The sequence below is a fragment of the Salvelinus fontinalis genome, chromosome 5, assembly GCF_029448725.1.
Source record: "Salvelinus fontinalis isolate EN_2023a chromosome 5, ASM2944872v1, whole genome shotgun sequence".
NCBI lineage: Eukaryota > Metazoa > Chordata > Actinopteri > Salmoniformes > Salmonidae > Salvelinus > Salvelinus fontinalis.
The window spans coordinates 31,820,743-31,844,349 of NC_074669.1; the positions used below are offsets into that span (position 1 = coordinate 31,820,743).

A 23,607-nucleotide genomic window follows, 5' to 3' on the forward strand; every position below is an offset into this window, starting at 1 on the left:
ATTGTGAAGTGGAAAGGTCTAGGAGAAACAACAGCTCAGCCACAAAGTCGTAGGCCAAACAAGCTCACAGAACAGGAGCGGCGAGTGATGAAGCGCGGTTGTGACCCTCACTACCGAGTTACAAACTGCCTCTGGAAGCAACCTCAGCACAATAACTGTTCGTCGGGAGCTTCATGAAATGAGATTTCATGTCTGAGCAGCCGCACACAAGACTAATATCACCATGTGAAATGCCAAGCATCGGCTGGAGTGGTCTAAAACTCGCCTCCATTGGACACTGGAGCAGTGAAAATGCGTTCTCAGAAGTGATGAATCACACCTCATCTGGTTCGGGCTAGACCCCTTAGTTTCAGTGAAGGAACAATCTTAACGCTATAGCATACAATGACATTCTAGACAATTCTGTGCTTCCAACTTTGTGGCAACAGTTTGTAGAAGGCCCTTTCCTGTTTTTGCATGACAATTCCCCTGTGCACAAAGTGAGGTCCATAAAGAAATGGTTAGCCGAGATCGGTGTGGAAGAACTTGACTGGCCTGCACATAACCCTGACCTCAACTCCATCAAACACCTTCGGGATGAACTGGAACGCAAACTGCGAGCCAGGCCTAATGGCCCACATCAGTGCCCGACGTGGTTGAATGGGAACAAGTCCCCGCAGAAATGTTCCAACATCTTGTGGAAAGCCTTCCCAGAAGACTGGGCTGTTAAAGCAGCAAAGGGAGGACGAAATCCATATTAATGCCCATGATTTTGGAACGAGAAGTTCGACGAGCAGGTGTCCACATACTTTTGGTCATGTAGTGTTTATGAACAAATGTGCACACGTGGCTCGCTTTGATCTCAAAAACTGTATGATTGAAAGACGGCTCGTGCCTGCCAATGCATCCCTACAATACATTCATCAGAAATGGCTCAGTGTCTAATTGTTTGATATTATGATTTTTGTGTGAATTTTTTTTTTTTTTTTTACTTGTCCATTGGGACAATTTAATTCTATATTCTTCTTGTCTAACAATGTTTTTAATTTGTCCCGGGCACACAGACAAATGTTAATGTCAAGCAAGCCCTATTGAGCCTGTCTCCTCCCCATCTACACTGATTGAAGTGGATTTGACAAGTGACATCAATAAGGGATCATTCACCTGGTCAGTCTGTCATGGAAAGAGCATGTGTTGCTAATGTTTTGTGCAGTGTAATACCACAGCCCTATATATGGCTAGTACAATATTAGTATTAATCGCATTTGAGGTCTATTTAAATTCTGTAGTCGTATTAATACTAGTAATAGTCGTACTACTACTAAGTAAACTCAGCAAAAAAAGAAACGTCCTCCCACTGTCAACTGCATTTATTTTCAGCAAACTTAACGTGTAAATATTTGTATGAACATAAGATTCAACAACAGACAAACTGAACAAGTTCCACAGACATGTGACGAACAGAAATTGAATAATGTATCCCTGAACAGGGGGGGGGGGGGGGGGGGGGGGTCAAAAGAAAAAGTAACAGTCAATGGCAGCAGCTACTAAGTACTGCAGTGCATCTCCTCCTCATGGACTGCACCAGATTTGCCAGTTCTTGCTGTGAGAGGTTGCCCCATTCTTCCACCAAGGCACCTACAAGTCCCCAGACATTTCTGGGGGAATGGCCCTAGCCCTCACCCTCCGATCCAACAGGTCCCAGACGTGCTCAATGGGATTGAGATCCGGGCTCTTCGCTGGCCACACTGAAATTCCTGTCTTGGAGGAAATTATGCACAGAACGAGCAGTATGGCTGGTGGCATTGTCATGCTGGAGGGTCATGTCAGGATGAGCCTGCAGGAAGGGTACCACATGAGGGAGGAGGATGTCTTCCCTGTAACGCACAGCTTTGAGATTGCCTGCAATGACAACACGCTCAGTCCGATGATGCTGTGACACACCGCCCCAGACCATGATGGACCCTCCACCTCCAAATCGATCCCGCTCCAGAGTACAGGCCTCAGTGTAACGCTCATCCCTTCAATAAACGCGAATCCGACCATCACCCCTGGTGAGACAAAACCGCGACTAGTCAGTGAAGAGTACTTTTTGCCAGTCCTGTCTGGTCCAGCGACGGTGGGTTTGTGCCCATAAGCGACATTGTTGCTGATGATGTCTGGTGAGGACCTGCCTTACAACAGGCCTACAAGCACTCAGTCCAGCCTCTCTCAGCCTATTGAGCACTGACGGAGGGATTGTGCATTCCTGGTATAACTTGGGCAGTTGTTGCCATCCTGTACCTGTCCTGCAGGTGTGATGTTCAGATGTACCGATCCTGTGCAGGTTTTGTTACACGTGGTCTGCCATTGCGAGGACGATCAGCTGTCCGTCCTGTCTCCCTGTAGCGCTGACTTAGGCATCTCACAGTGCGGACATTGCAATCTATTGCCCTGGCCACATCTGCAGTCCTCATGCTTCCTTGCAGCATGCCTAAGGCACGTTCACGCAGATGAGCAGGGATCCTGGGCATCTTTCCTTTGGTGTTTTTCAGAGTCAGTCCAAAGGCCTCTTTAGTGTCCTACGTTTTCATAACTGTTACCTTAATTGCCTGCCGTCTGTAAGCTGTTGGTGTCTTAACATTCCACAGGTGCATGTTCATTAATTGTTTATGGTTCATGGAACAAGCATGGGAAACAGTGTTTAAACCCTTTACAATGAAGATCTGTGAAGTTATTTGGATTTTTCTAATTATCTTTGAAAGACAGGGTCCTGAAAAAGGGAAGTTTCTTTTTTTGCTGAGTTTAGTAATGGTAAGAGTCCCTTTAATTCTGTGGTTTTACCTTCCAGAGGATGATGATGTCGAGGTCCACCTCGTTACACTTCCTGACCACGCCCGCTATATCCTTGGCCCCGCCCCCATGCCCCACCCCCTGACTCCTGGAATGTCTCCCCTGTATCTCCATGGCAACGGGAGGTCTCAGTGACTCCAAGGGCTGACACCTCCGGAAGAAGAAATCTGCACATGGAGTGGTGGAGGTGATGATCTGAGGAGAGGAGACACCAGACGTTGAGAGGAAGGGAAAGGCTGATCGTTTTTTCCCCTCTTTTATAATGCATTCACAGCAATAACATGACAGCATTGACAGTCACAGATAACAACAATGTGTTTCCTCCACATACCAGTTCATTCCCAAGGCTCAGGTCTGCAAATGTGTATTTCTCTGCTGCCTTCAAGGGAACTGAAAAACAGAAGTTAAAAACAGGCATGAGAGAAAAGAGATTCTCCATATTGACCGATATTGCTGGTAGTGTGTGTGTGTGTGTGTGATGCGTATCATGTTACCTTGCAGGGGTTTGCATCGTGTTGCTCTGAAGCACAGCTTTCCTCTCTCTCTGCTGGTGAGTTTGCAGTCTAGAATGACAACAAGAGGAGGATGAAAGGAACGACCTCCCTCTCTGAACTCTAACAAACACTCTTGAACAGCATTCTTACAGTAACTCAGAAAGCCTCTAAGAACAACTATCAAAGCATCATGATCATGACACACACTACATATACACAGTGAGGGGGAGAGCGCGAGATAGACACAGCTGCATGTGAGCTCTCACATTTTCCAACATGTTTTAAACTTGGATTTTTTCGGGAGGGACATATACAGGATGCTACCCCACACAGCAAAACCTTCCCTCCAGATTAAAACTCCAAACCTACAACCTAATTTTGGACAAAATTACCTGGAAGGATTAATAATACCAAGGACACCATCCAACCTGGAACTGAGACAGACCAGATACAACTTCAATTAGCCCTGAGGTATGAAGTGAGAGGTGTCGAAGCATGAGCCCAACAAATGGCAGGCTACCCCACCCAAATCCAAGGGCATGGAAGCCCCCTCCTGCTGTTCAGAGACCATCTGCTGGCATTTTTTTTTAATACAAGAAATCTGCCTCCAGAAATTAAAGCTTTTCCCAAGTGGGTGTGGCACCTACTCCAGTTGCCTGCTACACTGCTGCTTGGATTCCACCTGGTGATCTGTTCAAAGTCTGCCCTGGTTGTTGCCCCTACCACACTCCCCCCTCTCTCCCGAGCTTTTGCTCACCTCCAGCACACAGGCACTGTTGGGGCAGGTAACTCTGAACTTACAATGGCTAGCCCCAAATCGTTATATTTGTTTTCTTGTGCATTTTGCTATTTGCCTCCTGCATGCTTTGCTGGCTACGAACTTTCTTTACCCAACCATGGGACAGACTATGTTTGTTCCCACACTCAGGACTCTGACTCTCTATTGGTTATACAGACTTTTGGCCTCCCATCCTATTCTAACCACTTCTCGCCAGCTTTGTATTTATGTTAACTGATGAAATTGCTGTATAATATGATCTTGTTGCCATCTAATGCACATTCAAATGTCATAAATCAACATCGCAGAGCTCTCCCTGTCCTCTGCCATGCCTTGATTGTATTACTATTGATGATATCTGGAAATGTGCATGTACACAACCCTGACCCATCTACTGTTTCTAGCCACAATTCTGACTTGTGCTTTGATATCTGCTTCACTGATTTCTGCTCTTGTAAAAGCCCGGGTTTTCTGCACGTTAACACTAGAAGCTTATTACCTACATAAGGGAGGCGAGTGGCATTTCCCATATGATCGATGAGGATCTCCATATTGCAAATGTACGGTCCCTTATTAAGAAAGTTTTGAATACTGATGTTAACCTTTCTGGTTATAACCTTTTTCGGCAAGACAGATCTTCCAAAGGTGTGGCAATCTTTACCAAGGATCCCCTTCAGTGCTCGGTTGTCCCCACCAAGTCTGTCCCCAAACAATTTGATTTGCTGGTTTTAAGCATTAAACCTTCAAATAGCTCTTTGTTGACTGTTGCTGGGTGTTATTGTCCTCTATCAGCACCGGCCTGTACCCTATATGCCCTAAGCACTCTCCTGGCCCCTTTCACTAAGTCTGAAATTGTCCTGCTAGGTGATCTAAACTGGGACATGCCTAAACCACTTGACCAAGTGCTAAAGCAATGGGACTCCCCAAATCTTCCCCAGATTACCAATCCCACAAGGTATGACTCAAAACACTCAGAAAAGGCTACTCTCCTCGATGTTATCCTCACAAATTATCCTGAGAGGTATCAGTCTGGTGTTTTCTGTAATGACCTTAGTAATCACTGTTTTACAGCCTGTGTTCGTAATGGCTGATCAGTGAAACGACCTGTCTTGATTGGTCATAGACGCTTGCTAAAAACTTGAATGAGTAAGACGTCCTTTATGACCTTGCCTCTAAACAGGTATGGAATCAGCTTGATCCCTTCTGTCGAAGACACGTGAACCTTCTTTTTGATATTTTTAGTGACATTGTTAACAAACACGCATCCATTAAGAAAATGAAAATGAAAAACAGGTTCAGCCCCTGGCTCGACCGTGATCTGGCAGTTACTCCACTTCAAGAATTGCATTTGGCGAAAGGCTCGGCACACGCATACACTCAGGCTGACTGGCTCTCGTTCAGGCAAATGAGAAATAAGTGCACTTAGACTATCCGGAAGGCCAAAGTTAGTTACTTTAAGGAGCAGTTCTCTCTGTGGGTCTAACCCCAAGAAGTTCTGGAAAACGATTAAAGACCTGGAGAATAAACCCTCGTCCTCACAGCTGCCCATGTCCCTTAACGTTGATGATATGGTTGTTACTGACAAGAAGCACATGGCTGAGCTTTTTAAATCAAGTCATTAAGTTAGGATTCCTATTTGACTCAGACATGCCTCCTTGCCTGTCCAACATGTCCTCATCTCTTGGAAGGCAGCCACAGTTCATCCTTTATTTAAAGGGGGAGATCAAGCTGATCCTAACTGTTACAGGCCTATTTCTATTATTCCCTGTTTACCAAAGGTGTTGGAAAACTTGTCAATAATCAATTGACTTGCTTTCTTGATGTCTACAGTATTCTCTCTGGTATGCAATCTGGTTTCCACTCAGGTTATGTATGTGTCACTGCAACCTCAAAAGTCCTCAATGATGTCACCATTGCCCTTGATTCTAAGCAATGTTGTGCTGTTATTTTTATTGACTTGACAAACGCTTTTGATACCATTCCATTCTTGTGGGCCGGCTAAGGAGTATTGGTGTCTCCGAGGGGTCTTTGGCCTGGTTTGCTAACTACCGCTCTCAAAGAGTGCAGTGTATGATGTCAGAACAGCTGCTGTCTCAGCCACTGCCTGTCACCAAGGGTGTACCCCAAGGCTCAAGCCTAGGCCCCACGCTCTTCTCAATTTACATCAACATAGCTCAGGCAGAAGGAAGCTCTCTCATGCTTATATATGTAGATGATAGTCATGCTCAGCTGGCCCCTCCCCGGGATGTTTTGTTAAATGCTCTACGACAAAGAATTTTAGTATCCAACAAGCTTAGTCTACCCTTAACCGTGTTCTGAACACCTCCAAAACAAAGGTCATGTGGTTTGGTAAGAAGAATGCCCCTCTCCCCACAGGTGTGATTACTACCTCTGATGGTTGAGAGCTTGAGGTAGTCACCTCATATAAGTACTTGGGAGTATGGCTAGACGGTACACTGTCATTCTCTCAGCACATATCAAAGCTGCAGGCTAAAGTTAAATCCTCTTTCACTAAACCTGATTCAGATGACCATCCTACCCATGCTAGATTACAGACAAATCATTTATAGATCGGCAGGTAAGGGTGCTCTCAAGTGGCTAGATGTTTTTGACCATTCGGCCATCAGATTTGCCACCAATGCTCCTTCTAGGACACATCACTGCACTCTATACTCCTCTGTAAACTGGTCATCTCTATATACCCGTCGCAAGAACCACTGGTTGATGCTCATTTATAAAACCCTCTTAGGACTCACTCCACCCTATCTAAGATATTTACTGCAGCCCTCATCCTCCACATACAACACCCGTTCTGCCAGTCACATTCTGTTAAAGGTCCCCAAAGCGCACACATCACTGGGTCGCTCATCTTTTCAGTTGGCTGCATCTAGAGACTGGAATGACCTGCAACAAACACTCAAACTGGACAGTTTTATCTCAATTTCTTAATTCAAAGACTCAAATCATGGACACTTACTGACAGTTTTGGCTGCTTTGCGTGATGTATTGTTGTCTCTAACTTCTTGCCCTTTGTGCTGTTATCTGTGCCCACTAATGTTTGTACTATGCTTTGTGCTGCTGCCATGTTGCTACAGTGCTGTGTTGTCATGTGTTGTTGTCTTCTTAGGTCTCTCTTTATGTAGTCTTGTGTTGTCTCTCTTGTCGTGATGTGAGTTTTGTCATATTATTAATCCCAGCCCCCGTCCCCGCTGGAGGGTTTTTGCCTTGCCGTCATTGTAAATAATAATTTGTTCTTAACGGACTTGCCTAGTTAAATAAAAAAAATAAAAAAACGCACCCTTGGACTGTATGAAGGCATGCTAATAAATGATTTAGCTATGTATCAGATAAGGCCAGCTCTCTTTACTGCTAACAAAGAGCATATTTTAAAATGTCAACTGTTAAGTTAGCCAATTAAAGTCTAAGAGTGGGTGATGATTCAGAGAGCTAACAGGTTGGCTGCTCTCCCTGCATGCGCACACACAAAGCTATAAAAGACATCTAATGTTCTAACACATTGATGTTCTTTTCAGCTCACTGATTACCATTATGGGCCATCTGCAGCTCAGTTCTAAGTGGATAGTGTGTGTGCGATTTTTGTTCTAAGCCCACGGAAATGTGTGTGTGATTAACAAAGTGGTGGGGGGGAAACAAGTTACTTATGTTATTATTTTTAGACAATGATATTTAACTCGAATTTTGTAAAAATATATATAAATAATGTTTACACACAAACACACTTTATGAAACATTAGGAACATTTGCTCTTTCCATGACAGACTGACCAGGTTAAAGCTATAATCCCTTATTGACGTCACCTATTAAATCCAATGAGTCTGTCACGAACGGCAACAGTGCTGGGTTTTTCATGATCAACAGTTGGTGTGTATCAAGAATGGTCCACCACCCAAAGGACATCCAGTCAACTTGACCACTGCTTCCCACAGTTGTCAACATGGGCCAGAATCCCTTTGGAATGCTATCGACACCTAGAGTCCATGCCCTGACAAATTGAGGCTGTCAACACACTATTAGGAAGGTTTTCCTGTTTTGGACACACCTACTCATTCCAGTTTTTTTTTTCTACATTGTAGAATAATAGTGAAGACTGTGGAACTGTGAAAACTGTGAAACTGAAATAACGCATATGGAATCATGTAGTAACCAAAATAAGTGCTAAATCGAAATATATTTTCAATTTTGGATTCTTCATAGTAGCCACTATTTGCCTTGGTGACAGCTTTGCACACTCTTGGCATTTCCACAACCCGCTTCATGGAGGTAGTCACCTGGAATGGATTTCAATTAACAGGTGTGCCTTGATAAAAGTTAATTTGTGGAATTTCTTTCCTCCTTAATGCGTCTGAGCCAATCAGTTGTGACAAGGTAGGAGTCGAGTACAGAAGATAGCCCTATTTGGTGAAAGACCAAGCCCATATTATGAAGGTCAGTCAATCCGGAAAACTTCCAAGAACTTTGAAAGTTTCTTCAAGTGCAGTCGCAAAAACCATCAAGAGCTATGATGAAACTGGCTATCATGAGGACCACCACAGGAAAGGAAGACCCAGAGATTACTTCTGCTGCAGAGGATAAGTTCATTACAGTTACCAACCTCAGAAATTGCAGCCCCAAAAAATGCTTCAGAGTTAAATGAACAGACACATCTCAACATCCAACTGGACTGCGTGAATTAGGCCTTCATGGTCAAATTGCTGCAAAGAAACCACTACTAAAGGACACCAATAAGTAGTAGAGATTTGCTTGGTCGAAGAAACACAAGCAATGGACATTAGACCGGAAGAATGTATCCTTTGGTCTGTTTAGTCTAAATTTAAAACTTTTGGTTCCAACCGCCGTGTCTTTGTGAGACGCAGAGTAGGTGAACGGATGATCTCCGCATGTGTGGTTCCCACAGTGAAGCATGGAGGGGGTGCTTTGCTTGTGACACTGACTTATTTAGAATGCAAGGCGCACAGTATATGATCAATTTTATGTTATTTAAATTAATTTTTTTGTTGCTTTTCTATGTCCTTGTTATTGATAAAAAGCAAAAATATGCTGTCCATTAATATGTTATATATATATTTGCTACTGTAGGTAGCCTTACCAAGCGCTAGTCGGCTGTACCTGTGTCAATACTTTATTATTTTCTTCATCCTATAGCTTGTTTTCCACTTTTTTTCTAGTGGACCACCACATTTTCATCACTTCTACTACCCCTGAAGTAGAAGTCTCTCTACAGCAGACATCGTGAGCAATATGTTTGGAACATCAAATTGCAGTATTGAATCGCAATACATATAGAAACGTGAGAATCTCATTACATATCGGCACCTAAGTGTTGTGATAATATCATAATGTGAGATCCTTGGCAATTCCCATCCCTATTAACAAACAGCAATTACTATTATAGAAGGAAAACATGATGTAGCTTAATGTATTGTATGGAGCCAACTAGCACTTCTACGCCAGCCGCAGGCTGTGAACTAGTATGAGAGGGAGAACAATGGAAAGAGGGGGAGGAAAGGATAAGAGATAGTATTGGCAGAGGAGTACGGATATTGACGCTGTGTGCATTATCGAGTCATCCTGCTGTGGCTAATTAGCTCGTCAGCAGTGTGGCGTAGCACACCTACCGGGGCAGCTGTCTGCAAGACACACACACACTTGAGGAAGAATAACCACCACAGATAGCCATTCTGATTAAATGTGAATGTGTAATGTTATGGGGGCAAGTCTACTGTGCTGGGGGGGGGGGGTCTCTTTTCCACTCTGTTCTGGTCACTGCCACCTTATACCACCACAATTCCATGTCTGATAACAGAGCAAAAATGAGCAAAGTGACCGACTTCCAGACTTGCCACCCTGTGGTGTGTGTGCTGATTCCTGGAACTATAATATAACACACTGATCTAGGGAGTGGCTAAAAGTTCACTCTGCACTCGGCTATGTGTCCTGGCCACCGACCACGCCACTGGTCATCAGTCATGAAGCTGGTTCCCACGGAGATAGTTTAACCAGCCTCGCAGAGAGCTGAATAACATGAGCTGGATCTGAATCAAGGTACACTATATACATATACAGACAAAAGTGTGGACACCCCTTCAAATTTGTGGTTTCTGCCATTTCAGCCACACCTGTTGCTGACATGTGTTTAAAATCGAGCACACAGTCATGCAAACTCCATAGACAAACATCGGCAGTAGAATGGCCTTACTGAAGAGCTCAGTGACTTTCAACGTGGCACCATCATAGGATGCCACCTTTCCAACAAGTCAATTGGTCAAATATCTGCCCTGCTAGAGATGCCCTGGTCAACTGTACGTGCTGATATTGTGAAGTGGAAATGTCTAGGAGAAACAATGGCTCAGCCACGAAGTGGTAAGCCAAACAAGCTCACAGAACAGGAGCGGCGAGTAATGAAGCGCGGTAGTGACACATACAGTTGAAGTCTGAAGTTTACATACACCTTAGCCAAATATATTTAAACTCAGTTTGACAATTCCTGACATTTAATCCTCGGAAAAATTCCCTGTCTAAGGTCAGTTAGGATCACCACTTCCTCCAAACATAACGATGGTCATTACGGCCAAACAGTTATATTTTTGTTTCATCAGACCAGAGGACATTTCTCCAAAAAGTACTATTCATGTCCCCATGTGCAGTTGCAAACCGTAGTCTGGCTTTTTTATTGCGGTTTTGGAGCAGTGGCTTCTTTCTTGCCGAGCAGCCTTTCAAGTTATGTGGATATAGATACTTTTGTACCCGTTTCCTCCAGCATCTTCACAAGGTCCTTTGCTGTTGTTCTGGGATTGATTTGCACTTTTAGCACCAAAATACATTCATCTCTTGAGATAGAACGCGACTCCTTCCGGAGCGGTATGACGGAAGGAGATACATCCACAGGTACACATCCAAAGGTACACATCCAATTGACTCAAATTATGTCACTATGACCCACTGGAATTGTGATAGTGAATTAGAAGTGAAATAATCTGTCTGTAAACAATTGTTGGAAAAATGACTTGTGTCATGCACGAAGTAGATGTCCTAACCGACTTGCCAAATCTATAGTTCGTTAACAAGAAATGTGTGGAGTGGTTGAAAAACGAGTTTTAATGACTCCAACCTAAGTGTATGTAAACTTCCGACTTCAACTGTACTGCCAAGTTCCAAACTGCCTATATAAGCAACATCAGCACAATAACTGTTCGTTGGGAGCTTCATGAAATGGGTTTGCATGGCCGAGCAGCCTCACACAAGCATAAGATCACCATGCGCAATGCCAAGCGTCAGCTGGAGTGGTGTAAAGCTCGCCGCTATTGGACTCTGGAGCAGTAGAAACGCATTCTCTGGAGTGATGAATCACGCTTCACCATCTGGCAGTCTGAAGGACAAATATGGGTTTGGTGAATGCCAGGAGAACGCTACCTGCCCGAATGCATAGTGACAACTGTAAAGTTTAGTGGAGGAGGAATAATGGTCTGGAGCTGTTTTTCATGTTTCGGGCTAGGCCCCTTAGTTCCAGTGAAGCAAAATCTTAACGCTATAGCATACAATGACATTCTAGATGATTGTGCTTCCAACTTTGTGGCAACAGTTTGGGGAAGACCCTTTCCTGTTTCAGCATGACAGGATTTTGCTTCACTGGAACTAAGAGGCCTAGCCCGAAACATGAAAATCAGCCCCAGACCCCCGTGCACAAAGCGATGTCCATACAGAAATGGTTTGTCGAGATCGGTGTGGAAAAACTTGAAGAAAAAACTGGCCTGCATAGAGCCCTGACCTCAACCCCAACGAACACCTTTGGGATGAATTGGAATGCCGACTGCGAGCTAGGCTTATCACCCAACAGTACCCGACCTCACTAACGCTTGTGGCTGAATGGGGGGCGGTCGCATAACTATAGGATAGCATAAAAAGCCACCAATTGTAAGCCGCTCTGGATAAGACTGTCTATTAAATGACTAAAATGTGATTCTAAAATGTTCTGTGACTTAGGAGCATAGACCAAATGAAGGGCTCCCGAGTGGCGCAGTGGTCTAAGACACTGCATCTCAGTGCAAGAGGCATGCATCACTGCAGTAACTGGTTCGAATCCAGGCTGCATCACATCCGGCAGTGATTGGGAGTCCCATAGTGCGGCGCACAATTGGCCCAGTGACGTCCCGGTTTGGCCGGGGTAGGCCGTCATTGTAAATAAGAAATTGTTCTTACTTGCTTAGTTAAATAAAGGATAAATTAAATAGTCAAATCAAGGTAGCCCCTCCAAACAAGTAAACCTAACTGATCAAACCACCAAAAGGCATCTATCTAATGAACTTAACAGCTGTGCAACACAACCCAACACATCAAACCAATCCAGTGGATGAAGTGAAACATTCCTAAGCCAGTCTGCCACATGGCTAACTAGGAAATGACTTAGTTTCCACAGACAAGATATCACCTAGTGATAGACTCCTCAGCAACACAAAAATCTAAATCAAATCCTTCCAAATTAAATGACAGAAAGACACAGAGCGAAAGAATTAAGAGAAAAGAGTGAAATGCCACAAACTGAAACTTCTTAAATCAAGCATCTTTGAATGGAAATGCACAGATCAAACGCTGAGACCGAAATGTTAGTCATCCAGTAAATGAGTTTAAGACTATTTGTAGTCCCTTCTGAGATGGCTACGGAGAGCAGAGAGGGACAAACCTTTGTCTTCTGCTGGGTTTATACACTTGTGTAGTCTCCACTGTTTACTGCTGCTAGAGACCTGTGCAATGTGAAACTCACGCACCCCAGCCTCGCTCTGTAGAGAGAGAGAAAGCGCGAATATGTATCATAACGACCAGCATTTAAAGTCAACACATTGAACAGCAATGTCTGTCATAACCTTCATGTGTACATCAAATCTTCACATCAGCATACTTGTACAGAACACAAAAGCGGAACCTTGAATAACAATGTTCCATCAAACATCAGCTTAACTGCGAGTGATTGTGTGACTGAAATAGTATGTGTGTGTATGAGTATTACAATGGAACGTGTTAGTGTGTGTATACAGCATGCTTGTGGAGCTCACCGAGTTGATGTTCTCCACGTCAACAAACACCAGCATGCTGCCGTTCCTCTCCTCCTCCTCCTCTTCAGGCAGTGTGTTACTACGACAAGCTGTGGCCCGAACAGACAGCGAACGACTCGCACAAATAAATACTGTGTGACGCAACACCCGGTGACTAGGGAGAGAGAGAGAGAGGGGTTTGAGATGGAGGAAAGCAGAGAACATGAGTGGAGTGACAGAAGGAGAGCAGAAGTTAGATGGAGGGATGGTAAAAAGATAAACGGGTGGAGGGAACGAGAGACGAGGAAAGAGATTGAGTTCATGTAATGCATTTCCAACTCATAATCGTCGTGCTTAGTAATGCAGCAGGCTCACCATAATTGAAACTACAGAAACCACGTTACAAGTAAACCATTTGATTTAAACAGATGATCAGGCACATTCTGTAAAATGCAAAAGGTCCTTTAACAGAAAGATGTATTACTTTCTAAAGTAGAATGATATGGCTTTTCAAAAGTGCCACAATTTGATCTCATTCGATCTCCAATGAGCAAATGTTTTATTTTATTTCACCTCATTGAACAAGTTGAGAACAATTTACAACTGCAACCTGGCCAAGATAAAGCAAAGCAGTGCGACACAAACAGAGCTACACATGGAATAAACAAACGTACAGTCAATAACACAATAGAAAAAATCTATATACAGTGTGTGCAAATTAGGTAAGATTAGGGAGGTAAAGCAATAAACAGGCTGTAGTGGTGAAGTAATTACAATTTAGCAATTAAACACTGGAGTGATAGATGTGCAGAAGATGAATGTGCAAGTAGAGTTACTGGGGTAAAAAGGAGTAACAAAAAAAAACAATACGGGGATGAGGTAGTTGGATGGGCTATTTACAGATGGGCTATGTACAGTACAGGTGGGCTATGTACAGGTGCAGTGATCTGTGAGCTGCTCTGACAGCTGATGCCGAAAGTTAGTTAGGGAGATATGGGTCTCCAGCTTCAGTGATTTTTGCAATTCGATCCAGTCATTGGCAGCAGAGAACTGGAAGGAAAGGCGGCCAAAGGAGGAATTGGCTTTGAGGGTGACCAGTGAAATAAACCTGCTGGAGCGCATGCTACGGGTGGGTGCTGCTATGGTGACCAGTGAGCTGAGATAAGACCGCGCTTTATCTCGCAAAGACTTATCGATGACCTGGAACCAGTGGGTTCGGCGACGAATATGAAGCGAGGGCCAACCAACGAGCGCAAACAGGTCGCAGTGGTGGGTAGTATATGGTGATTTGGTGACAAAACGGATGGCACTGTGATAGCAAATTGGATGCAGTCTGAGTAGAGTGTTGGAGGCTATTTTGTAAATTACATCACCGAAGTCAAGGATCAGTAGGATTGTCAGTTTTACGAGGGTGTGTTTGGCAGCATGAGTGAAGGATGCTTTGTAGCGAAATAGGAAGCCGATTCTAGATTTAATTATGGATTGGATATGCTTAATGCGCGTCTGGAAGGAGAGTTTACAGGCTAACCAGACACCGAGGTATTTGTAATTTTCCACATATTCTAAGTCAGAACCGTTCAGAGTAGGTGATGCTGGACTGGCGGGCAGGTGGGGCCAGCGATCAGTTGAAGAGCATGCATTTAGTTTTACTTGCATTTAAAAGCAGTTGGAGGCCACAGAAGGAGTTTTGTATGGCATTGAAGCTCGTCTGGAGGTTAACTAACACAGTGGCCAAGAAGGGCCAGAAGTACACAGAACGGTGGCGACAGTATAGTGGTGGATCAGAGAATCACCCGCAGCAAGAGCAAAATCATTGATGTATACAGAGAAAAGAGTCGGCCCGAGAATTGAACACTGTGGTATCCCCATAGAGACTGCCAGAGGTCCGAACAGGACCTCCGATTTGACACACTGAACTCTGAGAAGCAGTTGGTGAACCAGGCGAGGCAGTAATTTGAAAAACCAAGGCTGTTGAGTCTGCCAATAAGAATGTGGTGATTGACAGAGTCGAAAGCCTTGGCCAGGTCGATAAAAACGGCTGCACAGTATTGTCTTTTATCGGTGGTGGTTATGATATCGTTTAGGACCTTGAGCATGGCTGATGTGCACCCATGACCAGCTCGGAAACCAGAATGCATAGCGGAGAAGGTACAGTGGGATTGGAAATGGTTGTTGATCTGTTTGTTAACTTGGCTTTCAAAGACCTTAGAAAGGCAGGGTAGATATAGGTCTGTAGCAGTTTGGGTCTGGAGTGTCTCCCCCTTTGAAGAGGATGACTGCGGCAGCTTTCCAATCTTTGGGGATCTCAGACGATACGAAAGAGAGGTTGAACAGACTAGTAATATGGGTTGCAACAATTGCGTTGGATAATTTTAGAAAGAGAGGGTCCAGATTGTCTAGACCAGCTGATTTGTAGGGGTACAGATTTTGCAACTCTTTCAGAACATCAGCTATCTGGATTTTTCGGTGATGACAGTGTTTCCTAGCCTCAGTGCAGTGGGCAGCTGGGAGGAGGTGCTCTTATTCTCCATGGACTTTACTGTCACAGAACAGTTTGTGCTACAGGACGCAAATTTCTGTTTGAAAAAGCTAGCGTTAGCTTTCCTAACTGCCTGTGTATATTTGTTCCTAACTTCCCTGAAAAGTTGCATATCGCGCAGGCTATTCGATGCTAATGCGGTACACCACAGGATGTTTTTGTGCTGGTCAAGGGCAGTCAGGTCTGGAGTGAACCAAGGGTTATATCTGTTCATGGTTGCATGCTTGTGAAGAAAGCACTTTTAAAAAAGTGAAGAAAGCACCTTTAAAGAATAACCAGGCATTCTCTACTGGCGGAATGAGGTCAATATCCTTCCAGGATACCCGTGCCAGGTCGTTTATAAAGGCCTGCTCGCTGAAGTGTATTAGGGAGTGTTTGAGAGTGATGAGGGGTGGTCGTTTGACCGCGGACCCATTACGGACGCAGGCAATGAGGCAGTGAGATCCTGGTTAAAGACAGCAGAGGTGTATTTAGAGGGCAGGTTGTTCAGGATGATATCTATGAGGGTGCCCGTGTTTACGGATTTGGGGTTGTACCTGGCAGGTTCATTGATAATTTGTGTGAGATTGAGGGCATCTAGCTTAGATTGTAGGACAGCCAAGGTGTTAAGCATGTCCCAGTTTAGGTCACCTAACAATACGAGCTCTGAAGATAGATGGGGGGGGGGCAATCAATTCACATATGGTGTCCAGGGCACAGCTGGGGGCTGAAGGTGGTCTATAACAAGTGACAATGGTGAGAGACTTGTTTCTGGAAAGGTGGATTTTTAAAAGTAGAATCTCAAATTGCTTGGGCACAGACCTGGATAGTTAGACAGAACTCTGCAGGCTCTCTCTGCAGTAGATTACAACTCCGCCCCCTTGGCAGTTCTATCTTGCCGGAAAATGTTATAGTTAGGGATGGAAATTTCAGGATTTTTGGTGGCCTTCCTAAGCCAGGATTCAGACATGGCTAGGACATCCTGGTTGGCAGAGTGTGCTAAAGCAGTGAATAAAACAAACTTAGGGAGGAGGCTTCTAATGTTAACATGCATGAAACCAATGCTTTTACGGTTACAGAAGTCAACAAATGAGAGCGCCTGGGGAATGGGAGTGGAGCTAGGCGCTGCAGGGCCTGGATAAACCTCTACATCACCAGAAGAACAGACGAGGAGTAGGATAAGGGTACGGCTAAAGGCTATAAGAACTGGTTATCTAGTGCATTCGGAACAGAGTAAAAGGAGCAGGTTTCTGGGCGTGGAAGAATAGATTCAACGCATAATGTACAGACAATGGTATGGTAGGATGTGAATACAGTGGAGGTAAACCTAAGCATTGAGTGACGATGAGAGGTTGTCTCTAGAGACACCATTTAAAGCAGGTGAAGTAACCACATGTGTGGGAGGTGGAACAAAAGGGCTAGCTAAGGCATATTGACCAGGGCTGGAGGCTCTACAGTGAAATAAGACAATCACTAACCAAAACAGCAATGGACAAGGCATATTGACATTATGGTGAGGCATGCATAGCCGAGTTATCATAGGGACCAGTGAGTAGCTAGGCGAGCTGGAGACACGGCAATTCAGACAGCTAGCTGGCCGGGGCTAGCAGAAGGGCCTTAGGGGGACGTCGCGACGGAAGAGTCAGTTGTAGCCCCCCCGCGGATGGTTACGTCAGCAGACCAGTCGTGATGGATCGGCAGGGCTCCGTGTAGGCAGTAAAAGGGTCCAGGCCAATTGGTAAAATAGGTATTGTAGCTGGCAAAATAGGTATTGTAGCCCAAGAAATTGGCTGATGGACCTCTTCAGCTAACAGTCCGATATACTCTAGACAGCTAGTGGGCCGCGGCTAGCGGATGGGCCTTTCAGGGGACGTCGCAACGGACGAGCCTGTTGAAACCCCTTCGGGCAGATTACTTCTGTAGACCAGTCGTGATGGATCGGCGGGGCTCTATGTCGGCAGTAAAAGGGTTCCAGGACAATTTGCAAAATAGGTATTGTAGCCCAAGGAGTGGCTGATGAACCTCTTCAGCTAGCCGGGAGATGGGCCTAGCACGAGGCTAGTTCCAGGCTAACCGGTACTTGCTTCGGGACAGAGACGTTAGCCAGGAGTAGCCACTCGAAGAGCAGCTAGCTAGCTGCGATGATCCAGGTGAAAAGATTCAGAGCTTGCAGTAGGAATCCGGAGACATGGAGATTTGGTGGAGAAAAAGCAGTCCGGTATGCTCTGGGTTGAATCTCGCTGTGCATACTGGCAGGAGTTGACTGGGCTAAGGTTAGCTGATGACCGCTAGCAGTGGCTAACTGACTACTAGCTAGTTAGCTGGCTAGCTTCTATTGGGAATTCTGGTTCTAAAGTATAGAAAATAGCAGTGCTTAAGTTTGGCCGGTACTCATCGTAAGTTTTCTACTGCTTGACTACACCCATCAAGTCCACTCGAACAGAATAGTTGCTCTAAAATATGTGAAATTAAAACTTTTTCATTCAACTTCAACTACTTTCTCCCCTTAGCGCTTCGTGTTACACTATTTGGCTTGTGCACTGACTAATGTGCATTGACTAATGAGTGAATATCAGTCTTCTCTTCCTCTACCTGATCTTAACTTGTGTAGTTTTGTGTGAAGACTTCAAACGTAGGCAGCTTTCACCATTTTGTTTTAGGATTCTATCAGCTCCAATCCATCTTTTATTTAAAAAATTATAATGAGATAGTTTCTTGCATTCATGTCTTGCATCAGGCAGCTTCCCCAAGGTCCTACCTGAATAGAATAGCCTGCTCTCTCTTCTACCTGATTAACAGGCAGCTCTCTCCCATTTCTGGATGGCTGGTGTAAGCCTAATGTGCAATGAGTAAGAGGCCTCTCTTTTTAATAACCTCTGCCCTATCGCATTATGAAAGGTTGCTCTTTCGCTCTCCCCAACCTGATTTGGATTCTCTTCCCTGCTTTAATGGCTGGTCCAATGTGGCTTTTCAGTATGCAGTGTGTATCATACTTTGTTCTTGAATAACTCTCCCATACCTGATCTTGGCTTGTGTAGTGAATATCCTACCTGATCTTGCCTCCCTTCTCGGCGCTCTCGTAGTAGAACAGGAAGTGGATCTCGTGGACTCCTTCCTGGTCCGGTCCTCTCAGCCACAGGGGCAGCTGGGTAGATTCTCCAGGCTTTAGTGTCCCCTCTCCTAGAGGGATCTCCGTTATCCCTTTACCCCCCATACCCGCACCGGACACTCCTCCTCCCCTCAACCCTGTCCCTGACCCAAAGTCCCCCTCTGAAACCAGTGTCACCGCGGCAACAGACCCGGGCGTGGCGCCAGGGGGTGTGGCCAGGGTCTTGTAGGCAGAGCAGTTTTCAAACGAGGTGGGGCTGAGGGGGGTGAGAGGTGTGGCTAAGGAGGAGCTTCCAAAGGTAAAGAAGTCTGGGTGCGTGGACGCCACCCGCAGGCCACACAGGGTAACGCGACTCATGTTACAGAACTCCACGTAAGCCTTCCTGATCTCACCACATAGCAGGGCAGTAGGGAACTGGAGGAAGAATACCTGGGGGGGAGAAATGGGAGAGCGAGGAAGAGGGGTGGGATAGTGATAGAGAAATGGGGACAGAGAGAGGTTAGTTAGTGTGTGACAAGTTACAGTGTAACAGCCCTTCTCATGAGATTGGCAGATATATAAAGCAGTGATAGGGAGGGACTTGGCTGCCAGTCATTTGAATATAGACCAGTCTGAATCCATCCCATAATTACTCATATACTGCCCAGTTCAATCTAAATGGTAATACATCGCAGAAATTGAAAATGTAGATGGGAAAAATGGTAGATGAAATCTACCACAGACCGATTCACATCGCTGGTATCAAACCATCAGTCATACAGGGAAAGAGGAGGGCAGACAGCAGAGGATAAAGGACGAGCCCTGAATCAAACATTTACCCCCTGGCCATTCCTGTGAATCTAAGAATTACTTCCACCAATCCAATCCTCTCAGATCTACAGAAGTGTCCAGTGAGTAGGGACCTAGAGATCAAGGGGCTAAGGGTTGATTTGGAATTGAGTGAATACCTCTAGCAGGGGCATGGGAGGGGTGATGGTGGGGTCAAGACGTCGGTCAGGACCGTGACTGACTGAGGTCTTCTCCTCTTTGGTCTGGTTCAACCGCGGTCCCTGGATCTCTAGGTCCTGTCGACCACGAACTGAAGTACCCTCTGCCGCTGAGGGACCTGTTGAGAGGATCGCAACCGTCAGGTGAGCGGGACCAAAACAGGATTATAAACCAGGTGGTTCAAGCCCTGAATGCTGATTGGTTGAAAGCCGTGGTATATCAGGTCCTATTCCTCGTGAATGACAGAAAATTACTATTTACTGGTCTAGTTACGTTTGTAACCCGTTTATAATAGCAATAAGGCACCTCGGGGGTTTGTGGTATTATGGCCAATATACCACAGCTAAAGTCTGTATCCAGGCACTCCGTGTAAGCTGTGCTAAGAACAGCCCTTAGCCATGGTATATTGGCAATATACCACACACCCTCGGGCCTTATTGCTTAATTATAGTACTGGTTTCACTGTGTGTGTGACTACATGACCATGTGTATGTTACCTTCGCTCTGTGAGGCTGCGGTGCTGTTAATAGTAGTGTCTCCAGTAGAGGAGGTGGAGGCCAGGTTATAGACTAGACCCAGGATGTTGAGCTGACCTGTCTGGTGGGGCAGCAGCTTCAGACGAGCCTGAGAGAGGTGACAGAGAGGAATCAGACAGAAGAAATTGATAGACTTTTAAGAAGAAAAAGAAAAGACTGAGGGTCGGACATAGAGAGAAGTCACAGAAAATTAGGGTGAGAGGAAAGACAGCAAGAAGAGAGAACTAGAGAATCATAAAACGCAGCTTACCAATTTCGTCTCCTCAGGGCTCAGGTAGAACTCTGGGATGACTTCTGTGGCAATGACGTCATCTTTCTGTGGGGTCTGCAACAAGAGGGATTGTAAAAAGTAGAGGTTAAATGAGCTTGCTGATGACATTTGCAGACATGACAAGCCGATTGAAGAATAGTAGGGTCCTATTCAACAGGCACCAAACGATAGAAAACATACTGAAACTGTGGGACTTATCCAATAAGAAAAAGGTGTTTTGCTACAGTGTGTACTTATGAATACGACCCTGCTCTTACAGTACTGTAGCCTCAAAGACCAAAGGTAACACACACTCTTACCCTGGGAACGCTGGCCTCCTTCTCATTGCTGATGGCCACAGCATCTCCGACCGAGTCGTCCTGTGGATGCGGTCGATTGAAGTCTTTGAGTGTAAACTTCCACAGCAGCGAGAGGTCAGAGAGAACCAGTGGAACCTTTAGAGGGTTCCGGAACACCACCTCAACTATGATGGGTTCTAGAGGGAGAGAGATAGAGGGAGAGAGAGGGAGAGAGAGCAACGGGGGGGGCGAGGGGCCGAGCGAGGGAGGTAGCGGCGAAAGGGATAGCGAGGTATCAGCAAAAGGAAGAGACAAGAGGAAGGGAGCAGGATAAGAACACAGACAACACAACTTCTAAAATGTATTAAATTACTAAAATTGTCAATCTACACAATATACCCCATAATGACAAAGGGAACTCAGGTTTTGAGTAATTCTTTCAGGTTTGAGACAAGAGTGCTGGAGTCGCCTCTTCACAGCTGACGTTGAGACTCGTGTTTTGCGGGTACTATTTAATGAAGCTGCCAGTTGAGGACTTGTGAGGCATCTGTTTCTCAAACTAGACACTCCAATATACTTGTCTTCTTGCTCAGTTGTGCACCGGGGCCGCCTCCATTTCTCAGAACAAGAATAGACTGACGAGTTTCTGAAGGTCTTTGTTTCTGGCCATTTTGTTATCGAACCCAAATGCTGATGCTCAACTAGTCAAAAGAAGGTCAGTTTTATTGCTCCTTTAATCAGAACAACAGTTTTCAGCTGTGCTAACAATTGCAAAAGGGTTTTCCAACGATCAATTAGCTTTTAAAAATGATAAACTTGGATTAGCTAACACAACGTGCCATTGGAACACAGGAGTGATGGATGCTGAAAATGGGCCTCTGTAGATATTCCATAAAGAATCTGTCGTTTTCAGCTACAAGTCATTTACAACATTGTCTACACTGTATTTCTGATGAATTTGATGTTAATTTAATGGACATAAAAATGTGCTTTCTTTCAAAAACAAGAACATTTCTAAAATGACCACAAACTTTTGAACGATATTGTACATTTGCAAAAAATGACAGAAAACAGTTTTTGCTTTGTCATTACGGGGTATTGTATGTAGATTGATGAGGGGAAAAAATGTGTTAAAAGTCAAGGTGTCTGATTACTTTCCGAAAGGCACTATGTGAGGATAGTGAATGTAATACTATTTATAATATGCGTGTGGTTGTAGGTGAAGGGTTGTGTGAGTGGGTTAACTATCAAGCTATCAGACTTAAAGTTGAATAGAAGACAGAGAGAGATGAGGGGGGGGGATAAGAACAGAAAGCCGTGCTAAAAGGAGGAGGGATGAGAGACAGAAGTGCTAGTGTAGTTACCCTCCACAACAGCAAGTGGGAAGCGGAGGTTGTCCGTCTGACTGTTCAGGCAGCATTGGGTGGGTTGAAACGTTGCCGGAACGACACCACGTTTCGCGGCGGCAACCACCTGTTCCTCGAGGTCCTGCCACATGGCAGCTAGGTCCCGGTCAAACTCCTGGTCCAAGGACACGTGGGTGGCTGCCTGCTTCTCACCTGATTAATAAATCAATATCACAATCAATTAGGGATGCAACGATTCACCGATATGCATCAGTTCCGAAAATACCTCATATTTTGTGCCAACTGCGTCCTCTTCTTCAGTGTCGAACTAAGCATGTCATTGTGTTGACAGTCATTGATCTACAAGTCATTTTGCATGTAAAAAACTAACAGGCATTATCAGTAGCGTAGCCAAACTGTGCGCAGCTTCGCGTGCTGCCCAATGAGGTAGACCTATTCCTGATCTGATATGTCCAAAATGGCTTGCGCAAAGCTGCTTTATAAGTTGAGTGAAAACCAATGTAAATTAACTGGGTTATGTTAATCAACTGCGCAGTTGAAAATGATGTTTTACCGGAATGAAAGAAGCCTATGCTACCGCCAGAGAAAACTCTTATCTGGCTATAGGTAGGCTACACGCTGATCAGGGCTCACATTCCATTTTATTTTGATTGTTCAGGTTCACCATTAGCAATTATTTAAGCAAAACTACCAAAACTATCAGTATATATGGTCATTTTTAGATTTACAGGATAAAGTTAATCATTTCACAACATGGACAGCAGAAAAGAAGCTCAGAGTCCGTCAAAACTTCCAAAACGGTCAAAAAATAAAAGGATTATGAGACGGGTTGAAGCCAATAAATATATAGCAGTACTTCGGATATGTCATAGCTAATTTAAAAATATAAATATTGATAAATTACACTTTAAATCTGCAAAAATGACTGATGGCTGATTGTGATTTCAGATCAAAAGTGGGGAGGGGACAAAAAGCAAACATTGCCCCACCCCCTAACTGATAGTGGTGTGGTAGATGCCCAGTTTCCCCTATGGCTCAGCTCAGAATTGCACCAAATCATTTCAAACTAAAACATATCGTTCCTGTGTCATATCGGAGCCCATGTATCTAGATGCGTATCAAATCGTCTTGAAAGTGAAAGATGCACATCTCTACAATTAAATCGATCAAAATCACAACCAATTGATTGATCAATCAATCAGGTCATTATGGATCAAACCAGCACTATGCAGTAGCACATAATGCATAGTGCAATAATACAACTGAACAAGGACATTTTGGGTAAAAAAAAAATGGCTATATGAGTTGGTTGGTACAAAAGGGATACAAACATACACACTCCTACAAACATTCCATAAATGTCACACACTCTATTGTTGGCTCTGTTGTCACAGTGTCAGGGGATAAATTA

General features: G+C 44.6%; 1 protein-coding gene across 2 annotated transcripts in view; it reads right to left on the bottom strand.

Annotated features, from left to right (window-relative positions):
- The window catches only part of LOC129855471 (trafficking protein particle complex subunit 8-like), a 73,755-nt gene that overhangs the window by 12,543 nt on the left and 37,605 nt on the right, over nt 1-23,607 (bottom strand). For both annotated transcript variants that reach the window (XM_055923176.1, XM_055923175.1), the window contains 11 exons: nt 22,194-22,388; nt 20,851-21,026; nt 20,531-20,605; nt 20,242-20,368; nt 19,705-19,862; nt 18,699-19,186; nt 13,152-13,305; nt 12,782-12,878; nt 3,306-3,374; nt 3,143-3,201; nt 2,803-3,006 (listed from right to left, as the gene is read on the bottom strand). In XM_055923176.1, the coding sequence (XP_055779151.1) occupies nt 2,803-3,006; nt 3,143-3,201; nt 3,306-3,374; nt 12,782-12,878; nt 13,152-13,305; nt 18,699-19,186; nt 19,705-19,862; nt 20,242-20,368; nt 20,531-20,605; nt 20,851-21,026; nt 22,194-22,388 (1,802 nt within the window). The remainder of the gene's footprint in view (nt 1-2,802; nt 3,007-3,142; nt 3,202-3,305; nt 3,375-12,781; nt 12,879-13,151; nt 13,306-18,698; nt 19,187-19,704; nt 19,863-20,241; nt 20,369-20,530; nt 20,606-20,850; nt 21,027-22,193; nt 22,389-23,607) is intronic.